General features: G+C 43.1%; 1 protein-coding gene across 2 annotated transcripts in view; it reads right to left on the reverse strand.

Moving 5' to 3' along the window:
* Positions 1-20,197, reverse strand: part of KITLG (KIT ligand) — a 90,086-nt gene that overhangs the window by 46,576 nt on the left and 23,313 nt on the right. For both annotated transcript variants that reach the window (XM_079775194.1, XM_079775193.1), the window contains exon 2: positions 5,970-6,083. In XM_079775194.1, coding sequence (XP_079631320.1) covers positions 5,970-6,083 — 114 coding nt within the window. The remainder of the gene's footprint in view (positions 1-5,969; positions 6,084-20,197) is intronic.

Here is a 20,197-nt window from a genome sequence, read left to right on the forward strand (position 1 = left end):
TCCATTTTAATGCAGTGGTAATTCTATTTGAAAGAAATTGTATTTGAAGAAGAATAAAACCCAGAATTATCCAAAACTGTCCATTCAAAGTGTGAAAATTTGTTATCTGAGGAAATTTTTATAATTTTCCACTATGTGAAACTCCAAGAGTTACATAATATTAATGTAACCTACTTAAAATAAGTGGCTACCACAAGACCAGGAAAACCATGCATTCTTGAGTTTCAATTCTTTCTACTGATTTGTACCCTGACCTTGAAAAGGCAGAGTAATTTCACGTCTACAAGATGCAGATGGGATAGCCACCTGCCTTAAAGCATTTTGAGAAAGACAAATAACCACTCAATAGATATTTAAAGATAAAAAGGGTTTTTAAAAGAGCAAAGTCACATTTAATTAAATTCCCCAGATGAAGGAAAAACATCACGAATGAAGGCAACAGTAGGAAGAAGTAAGATGGAAACTAATTTGAACTATTTCAATATTTGGATTCCTCCCATTAACACAGCCACTAAAAGCTGGAGCCTAACTGTCCTCTAAGATGTAAGCTTTTAAAGTTCCATTCATCCTCTTCCCAGATACTTGACCCTTTCCTTAGGTAGGTCTGAGTGTGCCATTTAAAACAAGTCTTGCAACATTTTTTAGAAACAAAGCAAAACGTTCTGTAAATAGATGAACTATTATCCCGAGTAAACATGCCAGAAGGATTTCAAATGAAAACCTTGGGGACTGTAGGGGAAGAACAAAGTGTCCAAGAAGAAATCTGAAGCGAAAAAAAAATGACAGTCAAGTCATAAGTCATGTGCTTCTCTGACATGAGAATGACCCAAGCAAAGAAACCTAAGGTTTGTGGGCACAGTACAAGTTGCCACCTAATGTAAAGGCAGAACTGGCAGAGACTGCAAAGGAATGATTCCAGTTGAAGTGATTGTGAGGCACAGAGCAAAAATGTACTATCAACTCACTTTCCCTCAAATCGGACTTAACAAGGTTATGCCTGAAAAACCGATTTCTCTCATTCTATACAACTTCCTTTAGGTAAGACATTACTGAATTTCTCCAAAAGATGCATTTTGAGGAAGTATCCTTATGTACTAAAAGGACTTCAAAGCTAAAAAGGGCCTCCAAGTTTATCTGAGTAGTTCTTATCTTTTTGAGGGGTCAGGAACTTCCCAGGGAAACAGATGAACGCTAGGCACCCTTTTCTCGGAAATTCACATAGGGCCTGCAGAGGCGTCATTTGGAGTTCCATTTTGCAAAGGTTTGAAGTGGATGAATCCTAGATTAAGACTATTTGTCCCAGGTCACACAGCTAGGTGATAGCAGCCTTGGTAACTGGGGTCAAGGTACTTAGCCCCACAGTTCTTTAGAGAGAGGTTTCGATGATCTATGTTCATAAAGCTCAAGTCACTCATGTTGCTGTTTGAATTAGTGAAATTAATGAATTTTTTTTTAATATATTTTATTGATTTTTACAGGGAGGAAGGGAGAGGGATAGAGAGCTAGAAACGTCGATGAGAGAGAAACATCGACCAGCTGCCTCCTGCACACCCCCTACTGGGGATGTGCCCGCAACCAAGGTACATGCCCTTGACCGGAATCGAACCTGGGACCTTCCAGTCCGCAGGCCGACGCTCTATCCACTGAGCCAAACCGGTTTCAGCGAAATTAATGAATTTTAGTTTAAGGATGGGAAACACAGCTTTTCAAACATGAAAAAAAACACACAAAACAACATTATCAGTATTATGACCTAAGCAGTCCTGGTACTTCTAGGCAAATAACGATCACCTGGCATGCTGGTCCCTGGTGGTCAGTGCGCATCACAGCGACCGGTCGTTCCAGTAGTTCTGGTTGTTCCGTCGTAAGGGTCGCTTAGGCTTTTATATATATAGATTATACTGATGAGGAAACTGAGGCACAAGGAGGTTATGGGATAATAACTGGGGTAAAGATTTATACAGACAGTCCTCAGGTTACTTCGGACTCGATGTACATCATTTTGTGGTTACGTCGCCATCTCCCATTTATTTATATATAAAAAAAAAAGTTCCGTCATTTCGATGTATGTACATATGTGCTTTATGTTTTTTATTATTTATTTACCACAAGTAAAGGTCAGGAATTGTTATCTTTCTTTTAAATTTTTTTTACTGTTTCACTTCATTACTGCTGTGTATGTGCTCCATGTGAGTGACGTAGGTGCTTATGTAGGTGGGTTCCGACTTACAGCGAAAATCGCATTACATCACACTGTAGGAACGGATCTCCGACGTAACCCAAGGACCTACTGTATATACATTCTCTTATTTAATCTAACCCACAAAATTGGTCCAAGGTCAAATAACTGATATTTAAAATTCAGGTTTTCTGGATTCCAAAATCCATTCTCTTAACCAATATATAGAGTGTACCCCAAAAGTGTGTACACACTTTGAATAATTATAAAGGCAGTGTTCATTAAAATATATTTCATTTTCAAAATTGAGTTAAAGTGTGTGTATACATATTTTTGGGACACCCTGTATTCACTCAGGTTGGGTCCCATGTTATACCATGAAATCTTTTAAATGGCATCCATTTTTGTGTTGTTTCTGTGATGTTAGTGATATGCATTCATATATTCATAGAGATGGCTTATCTTCCACTTTGATATCAGAAATTATTTTATATTTTTATGTTTTCTACTCTATGAAATACAGGCTGTGCATTATGGAGGTCTTTATTCAATTAGAAGTGATCTTCTGAGTTCTATTTTTTATTAACTTGATTTTTTTAAGTAATCTGAAATAAACTTGCTAATTTCACTAGATCAATACTTGAAATTAAAAATTTTTTCATGAGTCAGTTGCTAGAAGGGAGATAAAACCCTTTCCAGTTTAATGATTTCACACTTGTCCTTGAGGGGAGGAATTATATTTTAATGTCAATATTAATAACTATCCCTTTCTGGCACTTCTTTCTTTTTAGCTTCTTACCATTTTCCATTTTATGAACAGATAGGTAACAGGTTGAAAATAAGCGAATTGTTAAAGACAAGACTGGAAAATCTTGGAAGGTTCTTATAATACCTACTAGAGGCCCGACGCACGAAATTCATGCCAGAGTAGGCCTTCCTTCCCCCAGCTGCCAGCACAGACTTCCCTCTGACACCCGGGACCCAGGCTTCCCTCGTAGCCCTGGCTTCGTCTGGAAGGTCGTCCAGTCTAATTAGCATATTATGCTTTTATTATTATACTAGTGGCCCAGAGCATGAAATTCGTGCGGGGGTGGGGGGGTCCCTCAGCCCGGCCTGCACCCTCTCCAATCTGGGACTCCTCAGGGGATGTTCAACTGCAGGTTTAGGCCCGAACCCTGTGGACATCCCTCTTGCAATCCGGGACTGCTGGCTCCTAACTGCTCACCTGCCTGCCTGCATGATCACCCCTAACCACTCTGCCTGCTGGCCTGCTCACCCCCAACTGCACCCTTCTGCCGGGCTGATCGCCCCCAACTGCCCCCCCTGCTGGCCTGCTCACCCCCAACTGACCCCCCCTGCTGGCCTGCTCACTCCCAACTGACCCCCCTTGCCAGCCTGCTTGCCCCCAACTGACCCCCCCTGCCAGGCTGATCGCCCCCAACTGCCCCCCCTGCCGGCTTGCTCGCCCCCAACTTCCCTCCTCTCCACCTCCGCTGGCCTGATCACTCCCAACTGCCCTCCCCTCCTGGCCTGATCGCCCCTAACCGCCTCTGCCTCGGCCCCACCACCATGGCTTTGTCCAGAAGGACGTCCAGAAGGTTTCCCGGTCTAATTAGCATACTACCCTTTTATTAGTATAGAAATGTATGCCATTTGAAAACACCGATTTGACATTTCACAGGAAGTGGTGGTCACTAAGTAGTATCCTCAAACACTTAGCAAAAAATAATGTTAATGACCCTGGCCATGGTTGCATCAGCTCCCAGACTCGAAGGGTCCCAGGTTCGACTCCCCGTCAAGGGCATGTAACCTGGGTTGCAGGTTCGATCCCCTGCTCAGCCGGGGCACATGCAGGAGGCAACCAATGGATGTGTCTCTCACATCGATGTTTCTCTCTCTCTCCCCACTTCTCTCCCTCCCTTTCACCCCCTCTACAAGTCAATGAAAAAAATATCTCAGGTAAGGATTAATACACACACACACACACACACACACACACACACAACTTGGACAGGTAATTTTTCTTAAATACCATGTTAATCTTGGATATGCTTGGCCTGTGGTCAGATACACCATCATCTCCCAACTATGATTCATTGCCCACATATTTGAAAATTGCTCCCCAGGACCCCTGCAGATCGCCCGAGCTCATTCTCAGCTTCACAGCTCTACCAGCAGCCCCTTGAATTACCACCTTTAGCATATACTGGGGACACATATGTATCTGACATCCATATAAATCTAAATAACAACGATAAAACTAGCCATAAAAAAAACTGAGATTAAATAAAAGTTAAGACATTTTGGTCTTTAAAATTTGACAGAACAGACCATCTAGAGCAGTAAACCTCCTTTCAGAAATGTCCTAAAAATGTAAATACCCTGAGCCCTCCTTCAGACCTACGAATCAGTAGAACCGTGACAGCTGTAACTTTAATAAGCACCACAGGTGACTATAATTCTCACCTCAGTGGAGTATATCCTTAATTCTTTCAACAACAAACATTTAATGAGTGTCTTCTACTAATACAAAATAAAAATAAATGTACTCCACCCTTATCCCCACCACTATACTCAGTACCTAGCTGGGTATATGGTAGGAAAATGATGCATTGCTTTGGTCACCATCCCCTCAAATAACACATGTTACTACATCTTCAGGTACTGCATCAAGAATACTTTTAAACCTGTACCCTCTTAAGTACTATATTAATCTTGGATATGCTCAGCCTATCTTCATACACTTTGTGTGTGTGCCTGTGGGTGTGGGTGTGGGTGTGGGTGTGTGTTGCTAATTCTGCACTGAGGCTAAGCTAGCAAAACTCTGATCATAGCATTAAACTTCTGTTTTAATGAACCCAAAATCATATAAACAAGAAAATGTATATCTAGAGTAGGAAAGATAAATATCTCCACAAATGTACTTTTCTTTCTTTTGTACATATTACAACAACTCTCATTTCTTTTTTCATCTCACATATTTCTGTTCTCTAGACAACAGTCAAATAACTAACTGTCCTCAACTATTTTGAACCAGAAATTTACAAAAATGCCTTTCAAATGCTGTTCATCCTGAAATCACACTCCGTAACTCAAATGAGCATGTACAATCTCCCCTAGATCGTCAGAGCTGGGAAAAATGCATTCCAGATGTGGTATTATGCCCCCTGCCTCTGTGGTCTGCATTTTAAGAGAAGCATGGCATGAAGCTGGCATTGCCAAACAGCATGAGTGTGAAATGGCTTTTGCTGAGGGAAGAGTTCCACTGACAAATGTAAGTGAGTCTGGTCAACATCTGGGCAACTAGCCACTCCTCCAAGTATGTTCACTGAGGGAACAAATACACACCCATATGGGACAGGGTCTCCCAGCTGTTGGAAAGGGGAGAATGGCCATCTCAGATCTCCACTGGGTAGGCTTGATAGAGAAAGGTAGGAAGGCATGTGGAGGGAAATAAGACATGCTGAGGAACCCACTAAAGAGCTAATGGGGAAGTAGCCAGGGCTGGCACATCAGCACACAGGGAGGGACCTCGCTTCACAGCCTGTGAATGAGATGAAAAGACCAGCAAAAAAACAAAGTCAATACAGCAGTGTGCCATGGGCCCATCTTATCAACAGATTCTCTATGACCTTGAGTGTCTTCCCACCTGCTCTCCCTATAAGCCCTTTAGATAACTCAATGATTTCCTTGTCTTAGAAAAATGCCTATTTGGAGCAAGGAAAAATGAAATATTTTTCAAAAAGCACAAGAAAAAGGGTCACAGCTATTGAAAGCATTCTTTACTCACCAATTTTGTAACGTCTTTCACATCATCAGTGACACGGTTCGTGCAGATCCCTGTAGTTCTGACGAGAGGATTAAAGAGGAGCAGTTGAAGATAAATGCAAGTGATAATCCAAGTCTAAACAAAAAGAGAAAAACTGCTGGTGACCATCAGTTAACATCTGTAACCACTTACACTATTAACATTTTACCCCTTAATGTGGAAAAATGCAATCTGCTGATTTTTTAAATACTATTGGCCTAAATACTACAATTAAGCGCTGATCTTTCAAACTATGCTGGCTGAAGTTTTTAAAAATTCTCAGTTAAATGCCGTTTGGATTTTTCATTTCAATGACATTATTGTTAACTTTTGTCAAAAGCTTTCTACAGCCTATTGCTAATGGCAATTAGGAATAACTTGTAGCAACATGTAAAGGATTTATCACTTAAGGTGTTCTCTAAAAACCAGGGAATGCATTAAATTCATACCTTAAGGCACCAAATAAAACTTTCTGTACTTTAAAGGTGGACTGTTTGGCAAGTAGCAGCATAACCCTGAGCCGTGTTTTAATCTAATAGTCCACAATAATACTCCAAGTTAAAGCGAAGGAGAGAGACATTTTTTGGATCTAGAATAAAATTTAACCTAATTTGTGACACATCAAAAGAAACATAGTTTTGAATCACAGCTTTTGAGCTATTTAATAAGGAAGACTATTTCCCTAGTCAATAAGAAGACATTCTTGAACCCCAGCAGGAAGCAATCACACACAACTCTCTTTGAAAATAACACTTCAAACCATGCATTGCAGTTACTTTTACACATGACTTATTTTTTCCTTACTACACTATATTTTAAGTTCCTAAGAAATTGGGCATCTGATTTTTTTTTTCAGTACCTTTACAACATAAGACACAGCACCTTGCCTATAAATACTTCTTAATACATATTTTGTTGGATGAATCAGTGACCAAGGAAAACATCGTCTAATGCTTCAAACTGAATATTTATTTATTGAACATGTATTCGGAGACAGGGACTGTACCAGTCACTAGAGAAATAAAGGTGACAGAGACACCCTTGAAACTCAGAGGCTTTGGGAAAACAAAAGAGGAAACAATTAATCCATCAATTTTAAGGGGAGAATCTGTGCAGGAAGACAGCGCCAAGAAAAGCCAGAGAGGAAATATGACTCTGGCTGGATTCTGGAGGACCAGGAGGGGTTTGACAAGGAAGGGAGGATAATTCCAGGAAAAATAAACAGCATGAGTGAAGGCATGGAGATGTGAAGATATGATGTCTTAAAATTGCACAAAAACCCATCTGCACATGGCTAGAAATCCTTCCTATTTTATGTAGCTAGCCAGGTGTTAAAAGGAACTAGATTATTATTTTTAATTAACATCTGCAAGCTAACTAGATATTACACTATTACACTGGACCAAATGATGATTATCATTACTAAAATTTCTAAGACTACAATGCTGCCTACATAAGTAATAGTGGCTTGTAAACGAAATTAAAATGCTTTTATTGTTTTACTATTGTGATCTTTTAGCAGTAATCCTACTTAATTTTTTTTAAGGCTATTTTAAAGCAATATAGAGTCACACTCTTCATAGCACCATCTCCTTTTGGAGCAAAATGAAGAGGAAGTTGTGTAAGTGATTTCTGTTTGGAGGATTCTACTACTGGGCAATGCCAACATATAAAATCTCTTCTAATAACTTAGCCTTCCTTTGTATATGTAAGTATAATTGGTGAAACTCAAGCTTTCTTTTACATTATAATTGCTAAGACCCAACCCTTCTAATATATATATATATATATATATATATATATATATATATATATGTATAAAAACCCTAATATGCAAATAGACCAAATGGCGGAACAACCGAACAACCAGTCACTATGTGCACTGACCACCAGAGGGTGCACGCAGAACATGGCGGCCATTGGCTGCAGCAGGATGGTAGAGCAGGTGAGCGGGGGCACCAGCCCAAGGCGGGCACCGACTGCCATCATCAGGGCAAGCCTCTGGTGGTTACTGAAAACTCTTTGCTCCTGCATGCACTGCAGTCCTGCCCAGTGCTCGCACCCGCTGCCGGCACTGGAGCCACCACTCACACCCACTGCCAGTGCCCGGCACCATCAGCAGGTGTGAGTGGTGGCTGCTGGCCCCAATCGCCCTTCAGGGCTTCTCCACCTCCCCCTGCTCCTGAGGGACAATTGGGGCCGGCAGCCGCCTCTCGGACCCGCTGCCACCGACAGCCCCACTCGCACCTGCTGCCAGTGCCAGAGCCGCCTGGTGCCAGTCCCGATCGCTCAGCACCATCAGTGGGTGCGAGGGGCGGCTGCTGGCCCCAATTGCTCCTGAGGGCTTCTCCACCTCCCCCTGCTCCTGAGGGGCAATTAGGGCAGCAGCCGCCTCTCGCACCAGTTGACAGTGCCGACCCCAATTGCTCCGCGCTGTCAGTGAGTGCAAGCAGGGCCAGCGCTGTCAGCAGTGGCGGCAGGAGTGGGGCTGCCAGCAGAGAAGGGACCAGGGGCCATGGTGGGAGGGGCTAGGCAGGCACGCAGAGGATGGGCCGAGACCCGTCCCTGTGCCCACTGCAGCCTTGCAGCCTACAGTTTCTTTCAAGGTGCATGAATTCATGCACTGGGCCCCTAGTATATATATAATATATAATATATAATATATAATATATAATATATAATATATAATATATAATATATAATATATAATATATAATATATAATATATCTCACCTGTGATATGACTTGGGAAACCCCCCAAAGGGTCTCTGTAAATGGCCAGTCTCACTAATGATCATATTCATAGTCTAGGCTCTAAGAAATAAAATTCTGTTACTCTGTTTCTTCTCTTCACCATGCCCTATTCCTGGCATTGAAGAAACACTAAACAAACATTTGTTTGTTCACTTATTCATTCATAAAATATTTACTGAGCACCTAGTGGGTACCAAGCACTGTTCTAGATGCTTGGGACATATTAGTAAAATAGGAGGGGAAGGGGCAAAAATCCCCGCCCTCATGAGGCTTATCTTCTAGTGAGAGAAGGCAGACAATAACCAAAAAATATAATAAGCTTATACAGAATGTCAAAAGGTGTTTCATGCCATGGAAAAATAAAAATTAGATCAAGGTAAAGAAATTTGGGATTAAAATGCCTACTCTGCTCTACTGGCACCAGCAGTCTTAGGTTCAAGTTGACAATCACACTCACGAGGCATCAGAGGCTTCCCTCAGCACCAAGCTTTAAAAATGAAGCAGGGCAAACAACAGGAGCATGCCCAGCACCAGCAGAGCCCAGTCTCAGGACCCTGGCAGGCAGTCTCTAATGTCTGCATAGCACTGTACTTGGGCCGTGTATGCCAGCGACAGATGATATCGGGTGGGCAGGGCCACTTTGGGGGCTTATACCTTGCTAGTTGAGCAGCCCCATCAGGGGCATGTGATGAACTACCATTCATTCTCCATCACAGCTACCTCCCACTAGTAAATCTCAACAATAAAGCACATACAGGTGTTTGTTCTGCGACCTAGAAATGCCAGCAGGATTCTCCTCAAGTATAGCCCTATTCCTATGCATTGCTTGAGTTCTTGTTGTAAGGAGGATGATAGAGACGGCCAAATCCCCAGGCATCCCTGAGTCTAGAGAAAAGGCCCCATTTCTTTCCAGGACTGCAGAATGTGGGGATACGGCTTGAAATTGTAAGCAGGATGATACCCGGCGTGCCTCACTGAGAGGGCTCTGCTTTGTCACAGCTTGGCTGCAGCTGAGGGAGTGACCCAGGCGGGTGTCTGTGGGAAGAGTGCCACAGAGAGGAAAGTGGTGCGAAGGCCCCAAGGTCTATTAGCGGTGTCTGCTGTGTTTACGGAGCAGCAACAGTAAATGGGGGCAGTGGGAGACACTGTCCGAGAGAACGGAGAGGCCAGATCATACAGCATCTGGTACCCCACTGTGTCCACTTCTGTCATACTCCGACCCTCCCGTCATGTGTAAACCTCTGTGCAAAACAAAACTCAACCCTCTCATATATTCATGCACATGTATACTTATGTATATGTATCTATATGTATGTATAGGTATGTAAATATACATATGTAAAAAAGACTGTTTGGCAGTTTCTGACTAAATTAAACATGGTTGTACCATACGATCCAGCAATCACACTCCTTGGTATCGACCCCAAGATGCTGAACACTTGTGTCCACACAAAAACCTGCACGGTGACTTTGTAGCAGCTTATTCATAGTTGCTAAAACTTGAAAGCAACCATGATGTCCTTCGGCAGGTGAATGGCTAAATAAACCATTCAGGTGGAGTACACCCAGACAAGGAATTATTATTCAGTGATAAAACAAACAGAGCTATCAAGACATGAAAGACATGGAGTAACCTTAAACACATATTACTCAGTGAAATATGCCACATACTTGTGATTCCAACGACAATGACTTTATGGAAAAGGCAAAATTATGGAGACAGTAAAACGATCAGAGGTTGCCAGGGTTTGGAGGGGGCAGTGATGAACAGGCAGAACACGGAGAACTTCAGGGTAGTAAATATGCTCTGTATTAGTAGATACATGTCATTACCCATTTGTCCAAATCACAGAATGTTCACCAAGAGTAAAGACTAACCTAAACTAACTTTGGGAGACTAAGATGGGCCAATGTAGGCTCATCAGTTGTAACAAATTTATCACCTTGGTGGGGACTATTGATAAAAGGGAAAGCTATGCATGTGTGGGGACAGGGGGCATATAGAAAATGTCTCTACCTTCCTCCCAATTTTGCTGTGAACCTAAAACTACTCTAAAAAAAAATAAAGTCTTAAAAAAAAGATTACTTTGATTACTGTGGCAAGAGCATTTAGGTTAACAAAGTAGAAACAAAGAAACTAGTTAGCGGTTATTGCTCTAATCCAGCAATTTTCAACCCTTTTTCTCTCATGGCACACATAACTAATTACTAAAATTCTGCAGCACACCAAAAAAAAAAAAAAATCTATATATTTTTGCCAATCTGACAAAAATTAGGTATAATTTTGATTTGTTCACACCGGACAGCTATTGTTGTGTTGGATGTTGTTCTTTTTTTATTTGACAATTTAAGGGAAAAGAGGTCAGTACTCCTGATTAAATAGTTGGGCATTACATGTTTTAAAAATTCTTGAGGCATACCATTGAAAATCGCTGCTCTCATCCAAGCAAGAAAGGACTATAGCAGTGCATTTGTTGACCAGAAGTGGTTAGATTCTGGATGTCTCATCAAGGCTGAGCCAGTAGCATTTCCTGACAGATGGAATATGATTTGACAGAGACAAAGATGACTGCAATGATTCTGGCCTGAACAACTGAAAAAAGGTGGTGTTTCCATCAGCTGATATGGAAAAGGCTGAGGATAGAGAAGGTTTGGAGGGCAGATCAGAAGTTGAGTTTTGGGTGTGTTAAGTTTGAAATGTCTTTGAGATATCCCACTGATGCTACTGGATCAGGAGGAGGGAAGGTTGGGCTGGATATATCAATACGATAGCCCTTGCTATAGAAATAGAATTTTAAGCAAAAGAGTAGATGAGATCAAGTATTAAGTACGAATAGAAAAAAGAACTAAGGATGGAGTCCCAAGTGCTGTATCCTTAAGAGATCTGGCAAAAGATTGAGAACTTACAAAGGAGCCTGAAAAAGAAACCAAAAAGTAGGAGGAGGCCAAGTGGGAAAAAAAATAAAGAACCGAAGGCCAAACTGTCAAACTTCGTTAAATACAACAGGTCAAGTAAGATGAGGGCTGAGAACTGACCGCTTGGATTTAGCAGAACAGACATCATTGGTGACATTAACAAGAACATTTTTATTGAAGTAGTTATGGGAAAAAGCCAGTGTGGAGTGGATTTAAGAGAACATGAGAGGAGAGTAATTACACGCAGTGAATATAGACAGGTCTTTTAAAGGGTGTCCTTCAAAGGAGAGCAAACAAACGAAAACAAAGTGGGGTGACAGTTGGCAAGAAATACCAGGATGTCCCTATGTCTATGGGGATGACCCCAGAGGAGGGTGCAATTGGAAATGCAGGTCAGAGGAGGGGACTGGTTGAGCAATGTCCTTAGGAAGGCAAGAAGGGGCGAGATCTAGGTCTCAAGTAGAGGGCAGCTTCAATATTGTTTTTTGCAGCAGCTATATACAGACATCTGTAAAGATAGGATTTAGCTCACTGTATACAATGTACTTTGTAACTTAATACACTCAAATATCCCAGACAAACCTATATTTCTTGAAGCACTTTATTTTAAAGCATTAAATAAACTCAAATTGTAATTTAATTCTGTATATACTTTGCTACCAATAAGGAATATTCACCTTTTGTAAAATTCAATAACTCACTCTGGCATAAGTAAACATTAGGAAGGAGAAGCAGTGAAGGCAGAAATATATGGAGAACTCTGCAGAGCCATAGTAACTTACTTCTTTTGTCAGAATTCCTGGGAGAGGGCTAAAATGCGGAGCCTACTTCTTTATATGGAAAAGTAATTTTTCAGTATTACTTATTCTATACAGAGACCTTTCTAATATATAGTACAAACACTTCCCTGATTTCTTAAACAGTGGGTAGAAATATTAAACTGCTTTTCTTCGACGAGTCAAGTTCATCATATAAAGGGAAGGCTAAGTGAAATAAGCCAGATACAGAAAGACAAATATCGCATGATCTCACTTATATGTGGAACCTAAAAAAAAAAAAAAGTTGAACTCACAGTAACAGACAGCAGAATAGAACAGTGGTTACCAGAGGCGAAGGGATGAGAGGAAAGGGAAAATATTGATCAAAGGGTACAAACTTTCCGTTATAAGACGAGTAAGTTCTGGAGACTAATGTACAGCATGGCGACTGTAATTGATTCACTAAGAGAGTAGATCTCAGATGTACTCGGTAACTCTGTGAGGTAATGGATATGATATGCTAATTAAATTGGGGTAATCATTTCACAATGTATGCATACATTAAAACATTATATTGTACACCTTAAATATCTATAACTTCTATTTGTCAATCACACCTCCATAAAGCGGGGCGGGAGCATCGCAGTTACAAAGCTGTGCCTGTCATCCTCCAAGTGGCTCTAAATGACTGCTTGTTTAAGTGACTGTTTTAAAATTTTTCTTTTAGTTTTGGTCAATTTGTTTCTCAGTTTACCTGTTAACAATGCCTATTTCTAGCCGACAGAGTCTTGATGGCAAACACGGCACATGGCCCACGTATGGTGGGTGTTTTGTGGTAGGCGGAATAAGGGCAAAAGGATGGCCCTGTCCTAATTCTGGGAATTTATGAATATATGGCCTTATCTGGCAAAATGGACTTTGCAGATGAGATTAGATCAAGGATCTTGAGATAAAGAAATTACCCCGAGTTCTCTAAGCCCCATCCTTCGAATCAGCCAGGTCCTTACAGACACAGAACCTTTCTCAGCTCTGGCCAGAGAGCAGCAGGGACGGGAGAAGGGTCCGGAAGCTGTGGCATAAGGACTTGACCTTGCTGGCACTGAGCAGAAAGGCGGGGCCAGGAGCCCAGGAATGCAAGCGGCTTCTAGAAGCTGAAAAGGGGCAAGGAACCGGCCGGTCTCCCTAAGAGCCTTCAGCAAGGAACACAGTCCCACCGACACCTCAATTTTAGCTCAGTAAACCCCACTTTGGACTTCCGAATCTCCAAAACTGTAATATAATAAATTTGTATTATTTAAGTCACTAAATTTGCGATGGTTTGTTACAGCAGCAACAGAAAAATAAGTCAGAGCTCAATAAACTTATTTTCCGAATGAATGAATGAATGAGCGGAGTAGTTGCCCAATGTCCAAGCTGTTCCTCGTAAGAAAAATAAACTGCCCACGTCTGTGTTCCGGGCCCCCCGCCCCTGCTTCAAGCAAAGCAGCTCACCCTTTTTTCTGTTTTATTTGTTCATGCTTCTGGGTAAGATTTTGTTTGAACAAAGGTTTCCAAGGGCAAGAAAGGGAAGAAAAAACACACAAAAACACAGGCTTTTGAAAACCGCTGGTGTGATGGGAGAGTACAGAACATGTATCCAGGAAAACCTCCCAGTCGCTTATCGTGGGACCTCAAACAAGCCAGTTAATCCCTCTGAGTAGCTGTTTATCAGCCTCTCCAATGAGAATAAGGGTAACTTTCCCCTCACCCACCTCATGGAGTGCTGATAGGAATCAAATCAAAACTTTTCAAACTACAGGTGCTGTGCAATTATTTGTTGTGTGGTTTCTGGGTTTGGGAGTGCTAGGAAACCAGGGAAACAGGTGCTTCAAAACCATTGGAATGAAACTGTCAGAGAAAGGAGGTGGTAAGTCAATCCATGAACAAAGAGTGTGACCTTTACTGGAGGGTGTTTTGACACTCATTTTGGGTTCAGATGCATTTTTTTTCCTCAATTTATTTATTGGTTCTGTGGGTAGAGTAGCTTCGGTTAATAGACTACCGATTCCCAATTAAGTGAGGTGTTCCAATATATCAGAAAAAGTAATTATGTCTGTTTTCTTTCTCTTCCACTTTCTCTAAGTTCTGGAAACTCCAACAAGGCATACAGGTTGTCTAAACACGTGGGCGTGTGCGCACACACACCCTTGGAGATAGGAGGATGAAACTAAATGTCCCTGAGTTTGTGACTTCTCTCAAATGTATCTTTTCAGTTTGCGTAATCATCGCACTGTTGTTGTTTTTCTCTAACAGTCTCTGCTTCTGCACATTAATTTTTCTTTGGCTACTTTGTTTAGCATCGTACAACTTTTTTTTCTGTAGGTCACGCTCATTGTGTGATAACCTTTCATTTCATGATAACCTTTCGTTACACAGACATAGTAAACTAATCTTATTGTCGACCGTTCTAGATTTTATTTTTTATTTAGAGACATCTGTTAAGTGTCCTCCCATATACTCCCCATGGCACACAAAATTCCAATAACCTTTTCATTGCTAAAATTTGCCTTCAAGTTATTTACTTGATGAAAAAAAAAACGAATGAGAAATCTGTACGCATTGTTAGGACTGCAACAGAAACAGTCCTGGGGAAGGGACGCAATAGTGACTAAAATTCATACTCAATTGTGAATGACAGAGATAGCAGGTCTGCTGGGGGGAGCAGGTTTCAACACTGGCAGATCGTACTGGAAAGGTACTTTAGAGGGGCCTGGGGGAAAAGTTACAGGAAGATGAGGCTGGAGACCCTGAAGGCAAAGGTCTTGCCTAAATCTCATTTTTGTTGAGAATCAATCTCATCAGACCCCAGTGGAATATTCACTCAATTATCGCTTCTTCCTGAACCTAAGAGCCTTCCTTACAGTAAAACGCCGCCTGCCAGGAAAAGGAGCTGCAGTGTCCCTAAAGCCGACTATTTACTTGATCTGAACATGTGTTAGAACACAGAGGTGACTTTGCAGACTTCTTTCCTCCGGTAGAAATGAACATGTGTGCAGCCCAAGAACATTGGGGGAACATATGCTGTTCAAGAAACCAGAAGATTCCAATCTCCTAAACTTGGAAAAAACCCAGACTTTTCTATAAGTGCGAGAAGCGGTTTTCAAATATGCACTGCTAGCGTCCACATTACAGACTCCTCCGAGTCAAAAAGGTAGTGAGTAGTCCGTGTAGCCCGTTTTCTGTATGCACAGACTTACAAAATGGTATTAAGACGGCCCCGAACAAAACAGCAGCTGCTGCCAAAAACAACATCCATCTTCTCTTTAATCTCAAATGCCAGCTAGTGAAGCAGGCAGTTGCCTTGCGGCCCAAATGTGCTTTGGAGGAGAGCCAACTGGCTCGGCTACCCAGAGCCAGGAAAGCAAGTTACCAAGACACAGGTAGAGTAATCAGTCCCGAGTTCAGGTCTTCTGAGTTCATAAGAACCATAGCCTTCAAAAATGATCTTGAGGGAAACTCATGACAGATTCCTGTTCAGTGAATAACCATTCAATTCCATATGACCTTGTCCTTCAGGTTTTTATTTTTTATTTTTTTTGTAAACTTACCATTAAACACTAAGAGAAAATACCTAATCATCCCACACAGATTCTTCTCTCGTGACTGTCCAGTAATCCCAAAGGGGCAAAGGAACACTTAGTAGCTTTGTGTCTTTTTTAAACATTATTGCTATCAGGAAAGCTGATGCTGATAGTAGAGCTGAGTGAAAATTCAAACCAGCTGGAAATCCAAATTGGCACACAGAAATCTTGTGAACATACTCTTCACCCTCTTTCCATGTAGGTCATTTTGTGAGGAAGTTAAGTAAAAATATTTTAAAATATTGGTGATCAATAAAATATGTGGTGCGTATGCCCTATAACAAGAACAAAACATCCTAGAAAGGAATTGCTTAACATAAAAAGGCAGACAGGAAGTGGCTTTAATGTGAAAGACGAATTTAAGGATTTCAAGATATTCCATCTACAGGAAAATCACTCCATGATAGTCAGTACTCACTCTAAATGTAAATGGTATTAAAGTGTAAATCACTTGCATATATTGATTCCAACTAAGGGCCACACATAGGATGAGCAGTTTGCTGATATTATTTCATACTAGTGGCCCAGTGCACGAAATTTGTGCACAGAGCGGGGGTTCCCTCAGCACAGCCTGCACCCTTTCCAATCGGACATCCCTCTCACAATCTGGGACTGCTGGCTCCTAACCACTCACCTGCCTGCCTGCCCCTAACTGCCTCTGCCTGCCTGCCTGATTGCCCCTAACCCCTCTGCCTGCCTGCCAGAACACCCCTAACTGCCTCTGCCTGCCTGCCTGATCGCCCCTAACTGCCCTCCCCTGCTGGCCTGATCTCCCCCAAACTGCTCTCCCCTGCTGGCCTGATCAAGCCCTCAGCTGCCTCTGCCTGCCTGATCACCCCTAACTGCTCCCCCCTGCCAGCCTGATCTCGCCCCCAACTGCCCTCCCCTGCTGGCCTGATCTTGCCCCCAACTGCCCTCCCCTACTGGCCTGATCTCCCCCAAACTGCTCTCCCCTGCTGGCCTCATCAAGCCCTCAACTGCCTCTGCCTGCCTGATCACCCCTAACTGCCCTCCCCTGCTGGCCTGATCTCCCCCAAACTGCTCTCCCCTGCTGGCCTGATCAAGCCCTCAGCTGCCTCTGCCTGCCTGATCACCCCTAACTGCCCCCCCCTGCTGGCCTGATCTCGCCCCCAACTGCCCTCCCCTGCTGGCCTGATTTTCCCCCCAACTGCCCTCCCCTGCTGGCCTGATCTCCCCCAAACTGCTCTCCCCTGCTGGCCTCATCAAGCCCTCAACTGCCTCTGCCTGCCTGATCACCCCTAACTGCCCTCCCCTGCTGGCCTGATCTTACCCCCAACTGCCCTCCCCTGCTGGCCTGATCTCGCCCCCAACTGCCCTCCCCTGCTGGCCTGATCTTGCCCCCAACTGCCCTCCCCTGCTGGCCTGGTTGTCCCCAACTACCCTCCCCTGCCAGCCTGGTTGCCCCCAACTGCCCTCCCCTGCAGGCTTGATCTCACCCCCAACTACCCTCCCTTGCCAACCAATTTGGTTCTGATTGGTCAGTTTCAATGCCAGTCAGCATCAAAAGCTCTGCCTCCTAGGCAGTCATTGGCTCCTCACAGTTCACCCAGATTTGGTTCTGATTGGTCAGTTTCTATGCCTCAGCATCAAAAGCTTGCCTCTTAGGCAGCCATTGGTTCCTCACAGTTCACCCAGATTTGGTTCTGATTGGTCGGTTTCTATGCCAGTCAGTGTCTTCAGGTCTATCTCCAGGCCTTATCAGAGAGGCAGGGCTGATCAACAGCCCCCACGGAGGCCTGGAGAGAAACAGAGGCATGGCTCCTGGTGAAGCCCGGAGAGAAAGAGAGAGGCAACGGCTGATCAACAGCTGCCATAGAGGCTGCGGATCAGACCCTGCCTCTCTCTTCAGGCCTCTCTCTCTGGGCCTGATCCGCAGCCCCCTCGGCAGTCAGTGCTGGGTCGCTGCGCCCACATTGGTGGCAGTCAGTGCTGGGTCGCCACGGCAACCCAGCACTGATTGCAGGACTGACTTCCAGAGTTTGGTCAAGCCTTCAGTCGGTCGTTACAGACCCTAGGTTTTTATATATTAGGATAACCTCCCATTGACCATGTGGATGTTATTATCCTATTTTGCTGGTGAGTAAAATAGGATTCAATGAGACTGAGTAACTTTCTCATGCCACTCTGATAGTAAATCCCCAAACTGAGTTTAAAGGAAGACCTACACAGCACTGGAAATAAAACTGCCGGGCCAGTCAGACATAAAGCTGATTTCATCTACATTTAATGAACTATTTAGTTTTATTTAAAATGCCTATGCCTTGGAAGGCACATAGGCCCCTTAATCTAAATCAGTTTCTAATTGAAACCGCAGTGCCAAGTTACTATTAGGCTGGGTAAACAAGTAAATCAAGTTACATTTTGCTGTAGTTTAAAGAAAATCACATAGCTAGAGGGAGGGGAGAAACCCAAGAAATACAGTGTTAAGTTGTTTCTGCTGATAAATACAAAATCAAGTGCTTTCAGATGTTTAAGAAGAGCTACTTATTCATTCAACAAACTTGTCTAAGTACCTGATAAGTACATAAGATAAAGACATACAAGATATGGACTTTGGCCTCTGAAAGTTCAAACTGCTAGGGACCACAGCAGGGCCATAGACTGTGAGGGGGAAGGGTCCAGGATGGACAGATAAACCTGACTTTTGGGCCTGGGGGTGGAAATTGAGGGAGGGGCTCAGTGATAGCTCCTGGGAGGAGGTGACACACTCTTCAAAGGAAAGTAGGAAGGAGCCAGATAGAGCAAAGGCAACTGGGTGAAGACCCCTGACAGAGAAGTGGCAGGTGCCCAGAGAAGTGAAGGTACATTTTCATAGAACTTCAGGTTTATGATACTATTGAAAAGTAAGTTTCAAGGTATAAGCAACAATAGAAGAGGCCAGGGAAATGTGCAGAGGCCCTCCCAATTTTGCTAATCGAGTTGTTTTTCTATTTTAAAGGCACTGCTTGGGAGCTCTTGAAGGACTGTAAGCAGGGGAATATCAAAATCTGATTTATTGCCTGGCCCGCGTGGCTCAGTGGTTGGGCATCAACCGATAGACCAGGAGGTCATGGTTCGATTCCCAGTCAGGGCACATGCTGGGTTTCGGGCTCGATCAGGAAGCAGCTGATTCTTTCTCATCACTGATGTTTCTATCTCTCCATTCCTCTCTGAAGTCAATAAAAATATATATTTTTTAAAAATCTGATTTATTTTTGAAAGGCTTATCAGACATCAGAATAAAGGATAGCCCAGGGGAGGCAACAAGCCTGGGGGATAGGAGGCCAGTTAGGAGGTCGCTGGAGTCATCCAGAGTTGAAGTGAGGGGAGCCCCACCTATGTGAGTGGCTGTTGGAATGGAGAGAGATAAGTTCAATAGGATATGAAAGTGGAATGGAAGGGACTTGGTGGCTTACAGAAAGTGAGGGGGGTTAAAAGGAGAGGAGTCTCAAATGACTTCCAGGTACCAGTTTGGGTGACAGGAAAAAGTGGTGCTTTTCACTGAGCCAGGATATTTAGGAGGAGAGGTGGCAGCTGGCAACTGCAAGTTATCACCAAAACCCCTGAAGAATAGCACTGTACTGGTATAAGGAGAAAGAACTATCTTCGTGGGAGATGAGAGGGTGAGAAGCAAATACAGGAGAGACAGATCGGTTGATTGTGGGGCACTGTGGCCGATGGAAAAGAACGTACAAAACAGAGAGAACGATCAATAAAGCAAGCACTACAAGATGTCAACCTGATAGTTGCTGAGGGGTACCTAGTGGAGTTGACCTTGATGAAGACAGTTTCCATAGTGAGTCAGGCCGTAGTGGATGGACCACAGGGATAAATGAGTGTGGGGAATTTCAAGGATATACTACACCAGCTTGCCTAGAGAGTGAGGAAGACAGTGGGTAATATCTGGAAGGGCTAGAAAGTTAACTTCAGTCTGTAGAAGGGAAGATAGCTCTAAAAGAGTGGGGCTAAAAAGATCAACTAAGCCTTCCTCTTTCTTACATGGTCTTGCAGGAGGAACAACTCTTCTGTGGTTAATGACAGCCAGGTGAGCTCAGAGGCTTTGCCATTGCATGACAATCACTGCGAATGACTTCTAGCTCAGACTAGAATCTAGGGCCTAGGTGTTCAAGTTTTGCTATTATTTTTGATAGAGATACATGTG

This window comes from Cnephaeus nilssonii (genome assembly GCF_951640355.1).
Source record: "Cnephaeus nilssonii genome assembly, chromosome: 6".
In the NCBI taxonomy this organism is placed as follows: domain Eukaryota; kingdom Metazoa; phylum Chordata; class Mammalia; order Chiroptera; family Vespertilionidae; genus Cnephaeus; species Cnephaeus nilssonii.